This window comes from Eulemur rufifrons, chromosome 7, assembly GCF_041146395.1.
Source record: "Eulemur rufifrons isolate Redbay chromosome 7, OSU_ERuf_1, whole genome shotgun sequence".
Taxonomy (NCBI): Eukaryota; Metazoa; Chordata; class Mammalia; order Primates; family Lemuridae; genus Eulemur; species Eulemur rufifrons.
Genome location: NC_090989.1, coordinates 82654921 through 82671310, shown reverse-complemented (window position 1 = coordinate 82671310; position 16390 = coordinate 82654921). Strand labels below are relative to the sequence as shown.

The 16390-nt window shown below is 37.9% G+C and overlaps 1 protein-coding gene across 5 annotated transcripts in view; it reads right to left on the bottom strand.

Annotated features, from left to right (window-relative positions):
- Nucleotides 1–16127, bottom strand: part of PEX5L (peroxisomal biogenesis factor 5 like) — a 164340-nt gene extending 148213 nt beyond the window's left edge. For 3 of the 5 annotated variants that reach the window (XM_069472887.1, XM_069472890.1, XM_069472888.1), the window contains exons 1-3: nucleotides 16102–16127; nucleotides 15223–15382; nucleotides 13668–13739 (exon numbers count right to left, since the gene is read on the bottom strand). In XM_069472887.1, the coding sequence (XP_069328988.1) occupies nucleotides 13668–13739; nucleotides 15223–15382; nucleotides 16102–16127 (258 nt within the window). Of the gene's footprint in view, nucleotides 1–13667; nucleotides 13740–15222; nucleotides 15383–16101 lie in introns of those variants that run through there. The other 2 variants (XM_069472891.1, XM_069472893.1) reach the window with 2 other exon arrangements.
- Nucleotides 16128–16390: the final 263 nt, after the last annotated feature.

Here is a 16390-nt window from a genome sequence, read left to right as displayed (position 1 = left end):
ACAGGTAAGGTTTAGGATGGAAGGCTGGAGCTCTGCTTTTAGGAAGATCACAAAAGGAATCACCAGGATCTGGGAAGGGCAGAGTCGTGTCAGGTGAAAGTCCAGGGGGTGGCTGAATATCAATTCTCAGAACACTTTTCTAGATGGGCACACAGTGACATGGAGATCTGCCAGCAACTTGGGATACACTAGCTGTACTGAAGTTCAGCAGGGACTTCAGTCTGAGAAGAAAGGTCAGCCCCTGTAGGGCAGCTGATGGAGTGACATTTTCAGAGCACAGCAATCTACTCCCATAACAGAAAGCTGCTCAATAAATGCTGAAGTGACAGACTTTCTGGTTTTGTGCCAAGCGTGGAATTTTTCAAATGTGGTGGGTACAGAGGTAATTCTAATACGCAAAGTAAGGATTTAACTTATAAGTAGCACCTCTGATTTGAGGACTTGAAACACATATGGCAACCCCAATGCAACATACAGTTTTATTGGTTACCTTACAGGGCTGTCTGGTCACCAGCCATTCAATGTTACGTAGTGTCCCAACAGCCTTAGAAATGGCCATTTATTTAAGGATTGGGCAATTGCCTTTTTTTGTAGATTTGCTTTTGGGTGTGTATGTTTATAGCTACATATTCACACTTTCTCTCTCTCTCTCTCTCTCTCTCTCTCCCCTACACACACACACACACACACACACATGAATACTTTTTTTTGAAGGGAAAATATATTTTCAAGTTTACTCTTCTCAATTTATTTATACTTTTCTTTATCATATATGGTATATCTTTCCTTTACAAACAGGAAGTCTTTCTCAGATTTTATCATGTTACATTATTTCCTAACACAGTCAAGACTGTAACAGATCTCAGGGAAGTATGATGAAAGGAAGTTTTTATTTTTTTTTATTTTTATTTTTATTTTTATTTTTGGCTGTAATTTTTCTTTTTCTTTTTTTTTTTTATTTCATCTTATTGTTATGGGGGATACAGAATTGCAGGTTACATACGTTGCCCATGTACCACCTTTCCCCCCAAGTCAGAGCTCCAGGCGTGTCCGTTCCCCAGGTAGTGTGCGTTGCACCCATCATGTAGGTATATGTCCCTCCCCCCCAGCCCCCCTTCTCGAGTCAGCACCTAAATACACATCTGGGAACGACACCAATCGGATACCAGACTGAGGTTGGGGGTGGCGGAGGGGATGGGGGTATGCCTACACAATGAGTGCATTGCACACTGTTTGGGGAATGGTAACACTTGAAAGGAAGTTTTTAAACTGTGAACTCCCTTGACCAGGGCTGCCATACACTGCCACGCAGCCTGTGTACACACCTCCCTCCAGACTGGTGCAGGCAGCAGCCCTGCATGAAATTCCCTAGGCCTTGGTGGGCACTGTCAAATGGGGGTGACAGTACCTACATCAGGAAGTTGTGGGGAGGATTAAATGAATAATATATAAAAAGTCTTTAGAACATAGTGTAGCACACAGTAAATGCTATATAAGTGTGTGTTGTGTTGTTATCATTACTCTTTTAATAAGAGTGGCCTACGATCAGAAAAACCTAAGACAAAGATTGGGTAAAGAGATTTGCCTCGTGGTCTCCATCATTTATAGTTTATTTTTGTTACAATCTGGGTCACAGGATTGATAACTGTATAGGTTCATCTTAATGAATGAATGAGGCTGGGCAGGAATATTTGCAAGGTTAGGGACATTCAGATAAAGGATTTAAGATACTTAACTTGTCTTAACTCTCTTTCTTTTGTAGGCCTAGAAAATAAAAGTTTAATGTCTTTACCAAAGTATGAATGGTCCCTTCCTGACACCCCAAATTGGAATAATCTAAAACAGTGCTTCCTAAGTGTGTGTAGGATTCTGCTGGAGGGCTTGTTAAAACAGATTCCCAGGCCTCACCCCCAGAGTCTGAAGCTCACAGTAAGAATTTCTTACAGGTTGCTCATTTAATCCTCCCAACAACTTCCTGATGTAGGTACTGTCACCCCCATTTGACAGTGCCCACCAAGGCCTAGGGAATTTCATGCAGGGCTGCTGCCTGCACCAGTCTGGAGGGAGGTGTGTACACAGCCTGCGTGGCAGTGTATGGCAGCCCTGGTCAAGGGAGTTCACAGTTTAAAAACTTCCTTTCATGATACTTCCCTGAGATCTGTTACAATCTTGACTGTGTTAGGAAATAATGTAACATGGTAAAATTTGCTGGTCTATAAACAACTCTTTGAGTAGATAGGGTCTAAAAAACATCTTTGGTAATTGTTCCCAAAGCCCAAGTCCCCTCCTGGGAATACACTGAGCACCAGAGAGGCTCTATGACTTTTTCAAGACTCTGACTAGCGAAGGAGGAAATAATGCACTTCTTAAGAGTTCTTAGAGTTCTGAGGATGCCTGGAGTCCCTGGTTCCAGCTCTCCGGTGGCACTTGGTACCATAACTGTCTGTTGACAGTAGGTCCAACCACACTGTTGGCTTCTTAAGGGCCATGACTGTGGTTATATTGTCTCTGTGTCCCAGCACCTAGCAAACACCCCCCCAAAAATAGGCTGTAAATAAGTTTGTGTAAAATAAATGAATGAAATATGTTAGATCATTTCCATAAAATTATTTTTTTCAAAAGCATCAATTCTATCTTCCCCTGGAGTTATTTTAATTTACTTCATAATAGAGAAAATGAAAGAAAATTTAATTTTGTTCATATAGTTTCTCTTAGAACCAGTTTCTGAAAACATGATTCCCTGTTTAGTGCTCTCCCCTGAAAACTGAAAGCTAAATGTTGCCATGGTTCCCTGACCTGGCTCTGCCATTTCTCCACTGCTCCTTTTCACTCACCACGTGGGAAGAAGAACTTTGGGAAGAGGGCAGCATGCAGCCCAATTATTTTTTAGAGCTACAAAAGGTATGAATGTACTAAATGTAACTATACATTTTCCCCCACTACCATGCCCAGAATATACAATAGAAAAATTATTTACATAGCAAATTTCTCTAAATAATAGATTCTCAGATTTTTCTATGTTTCTCCATTTACTGCCTCTTCTTTCTGGGGGCAGACTTTGATTTTGTTTGTTTATTTCTTTCTCCCTGGTTTATAGGGTTGAGGAAGTCTGTTTGTCCACAAATCCAAGGGGGACTTCTTTCCCTCTCTGCTTCCTTACCATTTGGATTCTCCAAGCTGCTAGCGTCAATCAGAACTATGAGGCTTTCCTCTAATCTATACCTTCTACTCCTAGCAGATATATCAAAATATTCGTGATGTATGTTATATATACAACACAGGCAGAAGGAAAAGCAAAGTCAAAGGCACGAAGAGAGGAAGAGCATCACACATTCGGAATGCTTCAAGGTGCTCAATATGAATGGGGCATGAAGTTGAGGTCGCATTAGACAAGGATGATGGGACAGTCACGGGCTGCACCACCATGCATGGCCTGTAAGCCCAACTGAGGAGTTTGCATTGTACTTGGGAGACAGTGAGAAGCAACAATTCTCTTCATGTCTTGGGTGCCCACCACTATGCCAAGCAGTGTTGAGGTCCATGGGGCATTGCTACTATTGTTCATAAAAGTCCTGACCCCAAGGGTATGATTTTAAATCAAATTCCTTGGAGTTTGAATGGAAGCATAAAATTGCTCATTCATTTAGGGACATATAAATTGCTTCCTTTCTTAAAAAAATGCAAAATTTCCAAAGTTTTACATCTTTAGCTTACAAGTTTAAAAATATCTAACTCTATTTATGAGCTTCAATTTGTTTCAACCCGTACTAAAAATTTGATTAAGAAAATCCATCAACTGATGCACCATCACTAATTTTTTCAGGGACCACTTTCATAGTTCATTAAAATTAATGTGTCAATTTTGGGAGCACACTTAAAACTTTATAGATAGAAGCGGAGAATATAGGGAAATGATAATTGGACAACCCTTGACTGGAAGAAAACTACTTCTATGCATAGTGTTTTTCTACAACAAAAATTCATCAATTATTCACAAATTATACAAATGAGATAATTTCATTAGAAAAAAGTGATTAATGAATGTTTTTTTCTATTCAGAACAGCCAGCACAAAGCCGAGATGGTACATTGTCTCACCATTTCTTTAATAAGTCTCTTATTCATATATTTCAAGAATGAGATCATTTGGCAAAAAAAATACTATGATGAGGAATAAATAACAATTGTATTGAATGATCATTTGTGTGTGTTTTCTAGATCACAAGATAAGAAGGAAGTGGGACCCACTCTGATTGGTGGTGGACCATGTGAAAAATTAATTACTAAAAATGGAAATGACAGACTTATAGAGTTGTTTTGGAGAACAGGAAGGAAGCAATGGAGCATTAAACAAAAAGCGGGTTTGCAAGAACTGCATTTCTGTCAAACCTTATATATGCAGTGTCATAATAACAGACACATTCCAGAGGCAGGGATCAGAGAGTGGGGCTGAGCAAAGAAGAAAAGATGTGCACTGCAAAATCTGGATGGGAGAGAAATATTAATAAAAGCACAACCCTAGAAATGACAAGGTCAGGGCAATGGCAGAACACAGGTGTCTAGGTCCAAAGTCAGAAGAGAAGGAAGGAAAGTTTACTCTCTAAACTCTCCCTGCTCTTTAAATAAAAAAATAGAAAAAGATTCTGTGTGGTCTGCCTGTTCCTTTGCTATTTTTATCATCAATGATAAAATCAAATTTATAACATAAATCATTTTAGTACAAATATTTCCACTCATAACTGGTTTTCCAAGCCCTTATGACAATAGATGCTGATCTAATCAGCAATCACTGGGTTCACCTGCAGCATTCATTAGACAAAAGCACTGGCAGCTCACGTTGACATGGATGGGCTTGGAAGCTAGAAGCTGAACTACAGATACGGCTCATACTCTCCATGGTCAATTGAGGGGGATGATAAACTGAACCAAGTGAAGAGCTCTGAGAGATGAGCTGTAGAAAAACCATCTGCGTCAACATGCAGGACACACTGTTAATCTCAGGGTTGTTTAGGAGATTTCAAAGTCCACTTTAAAAATCTCTGATAACTTTACCCTGATGGACACTGGGAAGCTGTCACAAAGTTTGTGAGGATATTTCTATGAAGAATTAGGAAGTATCTCATATAAACATCTTTCCATAAAAATCTATCAGACACATAGACTTTTAGCTGTGCATTTGAAATACACGCTTTACTCAAGTGAATATTCTGGCTTGATTTGCATGCTTAGCTTACCAACATGAGGCACTTGAGAAGGAAGCCTCATAATTTAGGAAGGTGGTTATAGGGGTAGATGAATGAACTCAACACTGGAGGCCGCAGACCTGAGTTCTAATATTGCCTACAATGTAAAATAACTTGGTGAGCCCAGTCAGGCTGCCTCCCTCCTCTTAGACCCACTTAACTTATTTTGCTTGGACCAGGACCAATATAACTAAACTTCTTAGCAGCAGCACCCACTCATCAAACAAAGCTTGTCTGTACACCAGAGTGGCACATAGATACCTCTGCCCCATTAAGGTGGCTGGGAATGGGTTCTATGGAGCATAATTTTTAAAACCACTGGATTAGATTATCTTCTGAAATTCCTCTCAGCTCTAATGTCTACAGTTCTCATGTTGATCATTTGAATCTACCTAAAAAAACAGTGAAAGCACTGCAATACACCTTCCACAATAAAAGGTTGAATGGGTTTCTTTTCAAGTTGTCTTCCAAATGGCTGAGCCTACTGTCTCTGACTGTTACTTTCATACATCACATCATTTTTACACTCAGGATGTCAGCTCATGTCATTTCAATTATGCATTTATTTTCTCACTGACTAAACATTGTGCCAGCACTTTTCCCTATTAGATTCAAAAGAAAAAAATATACAGGTTATTTGAAAATGACTTGGCATCTATAAATTTTTCAAACCTGAAAGTCCATTTTTTTCTTTTATGTTACATGTAATGAAAATAGGTTGTACATTGATATCTTAAAGCAAAACTATTTGTTGAACTTGAGGTGGTAACTCACAGTCTCTCTCTTGGTGATTACAATTTGCAACTGAGCCCTGGGAGTTGCATCACTGTCTGGAAAACTGGGCAAGATGGACTGGCAGAGGAAAGCAGGGTGCTTGCTTGCTGTTCAACAATGCTGGTACCTTGTTTACTCACGGAGGTGCTAGGTTGGCAGAGCAGAAGGCAGTAAAAGACAGTCCCCAATAAGTGGAAACATCAGCAATAACTTCTGCTCATAAATATTTGCTCTACTCATTTTATCAAATGGTTTTTTTTTTTTTTTACATTTTAGGTTAACTGGTTCCCTTTAGAGGCACCTGAATTTCCTGGGGGATTTAAGGCCAGTTGTCAATTATGCCTTATGTCCCTTATTTTTAGATCAACAACTAGGTGAGGTTGGTTTTCCAGGGGAAACGTGTAAACCAGGAGAGAAACAGAAGAGGAGAGCAGAGACCTGCCTAGGCCCGTGTCAACATCCTACTCTGACCTGAGAGTCTTACGAGCATAATAGGTCACAAACTGGAACCCCAAAGGCTGTGTACAGACCCAGACTGTTTTGTTTGATTGCATACTTTTTACAAAATTTTAAAACTGATTGCATACATTTAAAAAGCAGAAAATTAATTGCTTTTCTTGAAAAGTTAGTAGTGTGGTGACTCTGAGCCCATTTCCAACAAGATGGCAATGAACTGGAGTGAGTGGGTGAGGCCAGCTCACACCAGGTAGCCACTGTCCCCCTCATTCTCTATCTTTCTTACACCCATAGTTACCACTCTCATTTCTGTACCTGGCTGATTGGAGGAAGCATTTGCATGCATGACCTCAGAATAGACTTTATTGTTTAAAATCATTATAATTCTGTCCTCCCAAAATATAAGGGGATCTTATACGTAATAAATCTAAGAGTATTACTATCAACTCCCACCACCCGTTCCCCTCAATACCTCCCACTTATAAAGCACTTATTACATGCCATGAACTTTGCTAAGTATTTATATACAGGAACTCATTTATTTCTCCCAACTTCTTTATGAAGTAGAAATTATTTTCCTCATTTTATAGCAGAGCAGCCTAAGGCTCAGAGAGGCTGGTTAATTTTCTCAAAGTAATACAGTCACTACCTGGCCATAGCCTGTTTTCACTCAAACTTCTGACTGTAAAGGCCCTGCTTTTAACCACATTGTAAGAGTGACATGCACATATTCTGTGTTATATCCACAGTGTCAAGCACATGGCATGACAGAGGAACTGGCACCACTGAAAATGCACCAGAGTATCTGACAGTATCTCACAGAAGGCATGTGGGATGCCTAACAGTAAACCAGTGGAAATAACCAAAGTAAAAATGTCATGATACAACAATCACGTCCAACTCACCATTCAGGAAGTGTGAGTTACTGGTGGAAAGTGTATCAGATAAAACAGTGGTGGCCCTGGATTCTAGACCTGGCTCTGAGCAAAGGAGGCTAAGGTGGACACATGGCTCTTCAAGGGAGCATCCCCATTTGAGCCTCACAGCAGACATCTGAGGCTGACAGTATTATTCCACTGCACAGGTAGATGAGGAAATGGCAGAGAACTTAACTTGCTTACTCCGAAGTCTTCTGCTTAGTAAGTGGCAAAGCCTTAGACTGGAAACTAGGATGATGGATTTCTACTTCAGCTCTTTTGCCTGCCTCTTTGTCACTGTATGAAGAGTGACACTCTTTATTTTCTGGCCTTATATCTCCAGACTTCAGTAACCTGTCAGAAGATTCTGAAATTAAGATATTAGGTTTGCCCTTTGAGTTTTTCCTAGAGTCAGGCGATGCTTATGGGAATCAGTACACTAAATTGAAATGCATGAAGTTAAACAAACAAAAAATAAACTTACCATTGTGAGTTTACAAGGAAAATACAAAGTAAGAAACTTTGCATTACTATGATTCCCCCCTCCATTATCAATAGCTCAGAATTATTTTTATATCATTTGCTACAAATAAGGAATACTTAGCAATAAAATATAGAGTGATTATGCTTTTGGTCCAGTTATTTTTCTATTTAACTTAATGGAAAACTGTCCCCCTTCCTTGTACAATATTTATTGGTGATAGATAGCTTTGCAGACAAGATGGGATTGATTGGATTGCTGAATCTTTGTTTACCCCAATGCTGATTTCAGATAGATAGCAAATTTGAGTAGCTTCAGTCTCTCTTATCCTGAATAAATTTGGCTTCTTTTCATTCAACCATTTCTCATCCATCAACCTTTCCTGAGAAAAACGCTAATGAGCTTACGTCTGCTGTGAGTGTCATCAGGGCAACCACAACTGTGTGATGTGCTCTGTCCTTTGAGTGTCTCAGAGTATGCTGTTTCAGAATCCCCAGCTGCTTCCTTTCTGCAACTCTAGAGGAGCTTTCTGTTCTTGCTGACCAAGTACAGAGTTCCAAGAAGGTACCCAGGGAGAGTGTTGCACATGATGCCATGAGAAGGGGTCTCATACTTTATAAGTCACCTTAGAGGTAAAAGGGATCTGAATTATATTTAAGTGACCACATTGACATGGCCAAGAAAGCACTACCCAGAGGTGCTGTGTATGACAACAAGGCAGGGACATGTATCACCCTCATCCTTTTTACTATTTAGGAGTGCGAAACTCAAGTCAGCGGCTTAGGTGGTGGTAGCTCCCCATCATCCATTAGCACCGGATGGAAGCTGGGTATCTTTTCCATTGATCTGTTTTTCTCACTCTTCCATTTTTATTTCATGTTGGCCTATATTTTCCTCTTTAGGATCCATTTCCACAATGACCACGAGGACAGAACTGCAATCCTGTTCAAATGTTACGTGCTATTGGAGATACAAAGGGGAGGCTCTACTGTGTTTCTTCTTGTTAAGAATAAGATCACAGAAGTTCTAGTTTCCATTGCTTTCTGCTCTGGCTTCCTTTGCAAGTTGAAAAAGAGACTCTCAGAAAGGTTGTAGGCTAAGAAGAGTGTGTGTTGTATTTTTCCAGGGCGCTTCTCATGCCTGATGCAGGCCCTCCTTGAGAAGGTTGTGAGAGGAAAGGCAAATGTTGTCAACAGCCACCTTTTAGTTCTCGTTTTGTAATCATTTGCTTTGAAGGGCTTTTCTCTCTGGACAAAGCCATAAGGGCCAAGAGGGAAGTAAACAATTAAGGAGTGTTTGTGGAAAAGTTTATCCCTGTGAGGGTTCAATGAATAAATGTTAGCCAATTATGATAATTTCCAGTAGATGATTATTTTATATAATTAGAAATCAGAGCACAGGAGGCAAAACAGCTTCTTAACTCATTTAGAAGATGACCAGCAATGGACGATGGTGCAGAGCCACGAGGGGTGACAGAAAGAGCACTGGACTGGACGTCAGGAGGGAACACTGCCTTCCAATGCTCTCTCTGAACTTCATTCACCTTTCTACACCTCAACGTTCCTGTTTGCCAAACTGGGGGTGAGGAGAGATGGGGGCGGTGCAGTGGTGGTGACTAGCTGACTAAAATGACATAAATGATTTATACTTTATAAAGCACTTTACATATTTTATCTCAGAGAAACTCTAGGAGGTGGGAAGAGCAGAGTATTATTTTACAAATAAGGAAACTGAGCTCAGACAGGTTCAAGATCATAAGGTTCCCACGTGGAATTTAGCCAGACTGCAAACCTGAGCCTTTAAAGGCACGTTTGGTTGTAAATGCCCGTGGTTTTCTTGTTTTCAGCATCATGATGTCGAATGCCTATGAATTATAGTTTCTAGATTTCCAGGTAATGCTCAGTCAAATTTATCACAATTCACATTTCTCCTTTTGAACTGCATTAGTTATTTTCTCTGACCCAGTGGTTCATAGTAGCTGAGGATACAGAAATGCAAAATCTCAGGCTCCACCCCAGACCTACAGAATCAGAAACCTCGGGTGGGGTAGGGTGGGGTGGGGGGGGCAGCAGTGTGTGTTATAACAAGCCCTCCTGGGGATTCTGAGGAAGCTAAAGCCTGAGAACTACTGCTCTGACCTACCTACACTTGTTCCCCTGCAACTGGCTCACATTCGACACTTCCCTGCCTAATCACACTGAAGGCTGTGTCGTTGCAACTTTGAGTCCTATAACCAACTAGATCCACAACACACTGTTAAACCCATTTCTGCAATGCTTGAAGCTGTAACTGTATCTTTCATATAATCAAAGTATATAATTTTGTTAGTTTTTGTTACCTCCTTTAAGTCTACTTGGAATTTGAAAACATTTTAGAAAAAAATACCTACCTGGATCCAGTCTATCATAAGCCTTCAGTTGTTGACTCTGATTAAAAATAGTCATTTAAAATAGAATGAATTTTATTTATTTAAAGTGGTTAATGTTTTTAATCCCTTACTCAAGGTACTTGGCCATCTACCCCTAATTCCCAGCCTGAATAGCAGTAACTTCAGAGGGAAATTCATGTATCTGTAAAACCTAAACAAGAACATCCCCTCCTCCAGTCAGGAAAGAACATTTTCATAAATAATAAAAAATATCCAAAATATATATTTAAAATTTCTCTTTTATTATTTATTTTAGAAAACCAAATGTAGCATTCACTAATTATGTTAGCCTCAAATGTTTGGAGTTTAGAGACATTAAGATTTTAATCCAATATATTCCCTTTGATTACCTTCCTATGATTAAAGTTTGAAAACCCTGGAGATTTCTGATGGAAAATATGGTCTCTGATCCCAATATGATACACTTATATTTAAATGACTATTGTGTGTGTGTGCACACATATATAACATACATGTCTGTGCGTGTATATAATGTGGTATCTTATTATTTTAGGACATCAACACTAATTTAAGAATTCTCTGGAATGTTTATATAAACATGCCCCCCAAATTTTGCCAATAAAATTTCACAGAGAGTAGCACAATATTGTCTTTCCAGAATAGAACCATACACATTACCAAAATTTACTTTTTTTCATGTAGAAATAAGACAGAAATCATCTTTTATTCCCTTGAATGAAGGCAGCCAGGGAGAACAAATCCACATTTGCTGTGCTACTTCTGTTATTAATTTGCTTATATAAGCAAGACTGTAGGATTTCTGTGGAAGTACATGACTTGTAAATCATATGACTGATAAAATGGCATATAGCTCGCACAGCATTTGCAGAATGACAGCTTCTGAATGACGGATTTAATGTGATTAGGAGACTTCTGCCCATCACAGCACTCTAATCATTTTATTTATCTTCTTTAGGTTTTCTTTTGGCACCACTTACTGAAAAAGCTATTTGTGATTACATGAAGATACACTGACAAATTTCTACTATGTTTCCGAAAGATACAGGAAGAATAACTTGAATATAAAGATTCCTGACAAAATAGCATATAGTGCCACAGAGTTTTAATTTTATGAAACATATATAATACATATATATTCATAATTTCATCATATCTATCTCATATCAATAAGATGAAGCAATATTCCATTTCTGGAAAACAAATGTATTATACATCCACACACCCGTAATGCTTAATTTGTTGATCTCTTAAATGTAGGAATAACTTTTCATAGCTTTATAAAGACTAATTGCAGTGTTTCCCAAATATTTTAGTTTGAGGTATCAACATTTTCATTGTTTCAACCTAGGATTTGCTCACAACATCAACACCAAATAAACTTCCCCAAAAAGGAAGGACTACTCTTACTGCCAACAGCAAACACCAAAGCCAACTCATATTCATAATTACTCATCTTACAAAACGTTTTGACATGAATAACTCAGCAAAGCTGAGTCACTGCCAAGTGGTACCGACTTGTGCAATGGCACTGAAAGAAATGTGATAAGCACAGAGGCAAAGGATGACTCTGAGCAAACTGAATCCACCTTCATTTGATCCAGGTAACAAAAGGGCCATTTTCTGAGGAAGCAGAAAAGTTGGTTCTCTTTTTCTTTAAGGTTCACTTAATAGTTAATAAAATGTGTTAGTCACAATAATATAAATTTTGTGAAAGCTAGCATGAGGAAAAAGAACAAAGACTTCTTTGGGTTTTCCACGCCAAAGATTTCAAAATATAATTTTGTAGTTTTCTAAACACCATAATTTAGTTAAAACACAAAAATTTAGGCAAAAAAAGGGAGAGAAAATCAAAGCTTTAAGGTAGATGATAGCAAAGAAGAAAAAACTAAGAATTTACTTCCTAGATGGTTAAGGAAAAAATAATTAACTTTTTATTTTAATAGAAAAAATGTATACATAGGTTTGTTCTCATAATATACTCAATTGTATTTTACTAGTTCATTCGCCAGGTGAATCTAGTCCCTTAATCAGAATCCCAGTCTATGGGTGGGATCAGTGTGAGGCGTAGCTTGCATGCCTCATGTAATTAATCTGGCATAGTCAAAATAATAGTTAGTAGCCCAGTAGAGCATTTGGGCTCCAGCCACACTTAGCTTATTAACTAACCTGACAATTTGGCATTAATTGCAGAAATACAGGGACAAATCCTCACATCCCCTACCTTGTTTTACTCAGCACCAAGAGAGTAATGATAAGGCAAGAAAAACTTGGAGGCAGTTTGTATATCTTACGATATATTGTAAGATCAGAATATTCTGCACCTCCATGGAGATACTTTGCTTAGCCAGTTTTTACAGAAGACCACTTCAGTTACCTCAATAATTCCAGGCCTAACAAGAAAGTCTCTAAATCAGTTGCTTCTGGTAGCTGGCTTCTGATGGTCATCTTCCTTTTTGTTGGAAATATACACAATGGCTCTTTTAATGCAACCATTAAATGATGCAAAACAAACTGCATGAGTAGGAAATTGTCCAAATTCAGCTTGCCTTTCTATAAATTACTGTTTTCTTTCTAATCTCATTTGCTCCAATCCCCTTGAATTATTTCTCTATTTACACCTGAGCTTACATCACCCTCAGCTGCTATGCCATTCGTACGTTAAAGAGATGTACAGTTATCTTGTCTCCCTGATCATCAACAAAGATGTTAAGGGCTAATGCCGATTCAGTGGCACAGGCTGGATACTTTCCATTACCTGGTGTGTCATTGTTCATGGTCCATTAAGCAGTTTTCATTTCACCTTATGGGCCCATATAAAATCCAAGTTAGAGAGCTTTCTTAAATTACAGGCTGTATTACAGACTATTACATAGCTTCTTTTTGTTTTTAAAATTATCTTTATATTTACTGCAGACAATCTGAGAAATTAAATTGGGCAATATGTATCTTTTACAGTTCTCAGTTTTTAAAAGTCTTTTAACCCCCCTTTAAATCATATTCATTGTTTTACAAGATAGATCAACGATAGTGTTTCTCATTTTCAAAGTAATATACTTTCTTGTTCTTGTTTAAATTTTTTTCCAACCAAATTATTATTGTTGTTTTTTCTCATTTTATCAAGTGGAGCCTTTAATTTTCCAAAAGTTCTCTTATCTTGTTCTAGCTTTGTTTTTCATCATTCTTATATACAGAACACACATGTTGGCATCATGCATCAGTCAGTGGATCAGAGGCATCATATGGAGAGGCTTAGCTGCTCTCAAAAATCTATCTTGTTATGCAGGCATCAGTTAGACTGGTGCCAGGGAAGGGATGAACATCCAAAAGGCTTTAGTTGCCAAAAATCTACAGTACAACAATAGAAAATGTATGTAAGTATTCACTTACCTGCTTTTGATCAACAATTATTTCGAGGTCTTCATCACTGCTTAGTTTTCCATATCCTTGTTCTTTACTTTTCTTGTGAAAGAATAATTTTAAATGATCATTTAGTTTCTATCCATTAATAATCTTAATTCCCACTTAATACTACTAAAGATAAAAGTCTTTACTTAGCCTTGTTCACTAGTCATAAAACATCATTCTTTATGTCAATTGCTCATATAAACAGCAAATGTTTTTATTGTTAAACTACTGGCTTATAATTATTCGTTATTTCTGCTTAGTCTTGGTCCTTCTGCCTTTAATCTTTTTCTCAATATTCTTATACTTCTCTTTTGCGTTCTGTAGTTTCAGAAAAGATTCTTTAACACATTGAGATAAATAAGCAATTCCTTGAAGAGTCTCAGCACATTTTTCTTAAAGACCAAAACTTCATTATTCTTAAGACTTTAACTGTTAAATGTTTTGCTTTAATGCCTTATATAATTTTAAGAATAAAAGAAGTATTACACAACTCAGATAACAAATCTTTTGATTTTCAACATTTGTTTATAAATCAGATGAATGGTAACATTGGAAAAACCAACTCAGAAATAATCTTTAAAAGATAAATAATTTTCATAACTATGTAGTTTGAAAAGTTGGAAGACTATAGATCATTTTAAGAGTACATTAAAAATGCACTTTATTGGCATTTTGTCATAGTTTTTGTCCCAATGACCAATCCCCATCTATTTTGTCCATAGAGAAATCTATATCATAAGTTCTGAAGTTAGAAAAGGACATAGGTCATGACAGTTATTTTACAGTTGTGCTCCAGGAGAAAGATAAATGTCTGATTCTTTTTTTTTTTTTTCCCAATGCAAGAGCTGATGGGAATACTAGAAATGTCATGTTCCCTTTTCATACCAGTAACAAATGGAAAACAAAGTTCACTACATAGCTCTAGTCCAAGGTTATTTATTTATTTTAAAAATGCTTTAATTATTAACTACTTCAACTTGAGTTAAAGAAATTAAAAATATTTGTTATGCTTGCATCTACTGTGTCATATTAGGATTCCCATCTCACTGGGGGAAGAAATATATCATTCAGTGAATATGATATAACTCTTCACACTGTGGGCACAATGCTTATCTGTTTTTTTTCCCTATACCATTACAAAAACCAGATTTACACATTTCCTCTATAAAACCATGCCTATTGTGTGTGTGTGTGTGTGTGTGTGTGTTTTTACCATAATAAAGACATTTCTGAATCTTCAAGTATTAGGATGCATAAATAAAACCCCAATTCTCATTCATATATTAATGAACTTAGTCACTTAGAACAGAACAGATGGCCACAGTCTTTCTCTCTATTATTATTCTTGTCCTCACTTGAGGTTCCAAGATTGATGGAAAACAAAAAGAACAAGTTTGGTTTCAATCAGGCTGACTTCCTTCCTATCACTTTGCTCTTGTATTCTATTAGTCCACTGATTGCCATAAGATATTGTCCAGAGACCCTCTAATGCAAAACATTTAGACATGCCTTTCCAAATATTGATCAGTATACGTACCAAGTAGCTCATTTGCATGACTCGCTTTCTGGACAAAAGGACATTAAGTAGAGATGGAATGTGGGTCCTTCCATCCATTTCACTGTCAGACATCCCAGAATTCTTTGCGCCAGCAGCAGTGGCTTCATTGCCAGAACTTGCTGACCAGAGAACCACAGATCTTGGCCAGCAACGGTATTAATAATGTACGACAGTAATTGAAGTATTCCTGAATCATTGTCTTGACTTTGTAAACACTGTGAAATTTTTGGCTAGCACAAAAAGTCATTGAAATGAAAGTTTCTTTTTCTAACTAATTTTTATACATGCACTTTTATGTTCCCTGACTGTTATTCCTGTTTAATATTTTTAAAAATACTTTGATTATTTATATAATTTTTATAATTAATCCCATGCATATTGACTACTCAGCCTCCCTGTCACAAAAGCTCTTTATTTCCCCTTTTTAATCCCCCTCCCCAGACTTTCTTGACAATCACTGCTAATAGAAATAACAGACAACTAACTGCTAATAGATACAATAATGTCAGCATTCACAGAACATAAATCAAGATTGCAATTTCTGCTAGTACCAAATGCCACCTCCCCAATATAATTCCAACTCATCTGATTTAGTAGTAAATTTTTCTGGGAGGCGGCTAGGTCAGGGAAGGAAATTTTGTCCCCAACTACTCTAAATAGAAATTGGAATTTTCCAAGAGTGGGAGGAGGCATTTAGAGTTCTGATTTTGTACTTAAGCTCCTAGTCTCCAAACAGCACACAACAGTACACAGAGCCAGAGCCTTACAGTTTTACTCTAGAATTAGCAATATTTTCTAGTTCACCCTATAATCCCAGGGGGATTAATCTTTTTCTAAACCGTAACGGTATCCGCTCACTTACTGCTTATTTCTAGTGCGAGCATAATCCTCTTTCAAGCACTCAGCTTCCCACTTTGACTGCTTAGATCAGCCAGCCCAGGCAGGGCTCTTCAGCTCTCCTCCCTCCTCCCAGCCGGGGATCCCTGTCTTCTATCTATGCACTTTGTCAAGCACAAAAAGCAAGTCCATAGCTTCTGCGTGGTCTTTCACATTAGCCAAAGGACTGAACTAGAAGCAAAAAGAAAGCTAATCTCTGCACTGTCCAAGTGTGAGGGGGCAGGGCTTCTGTGGGAGGAGAAGCCAGAGG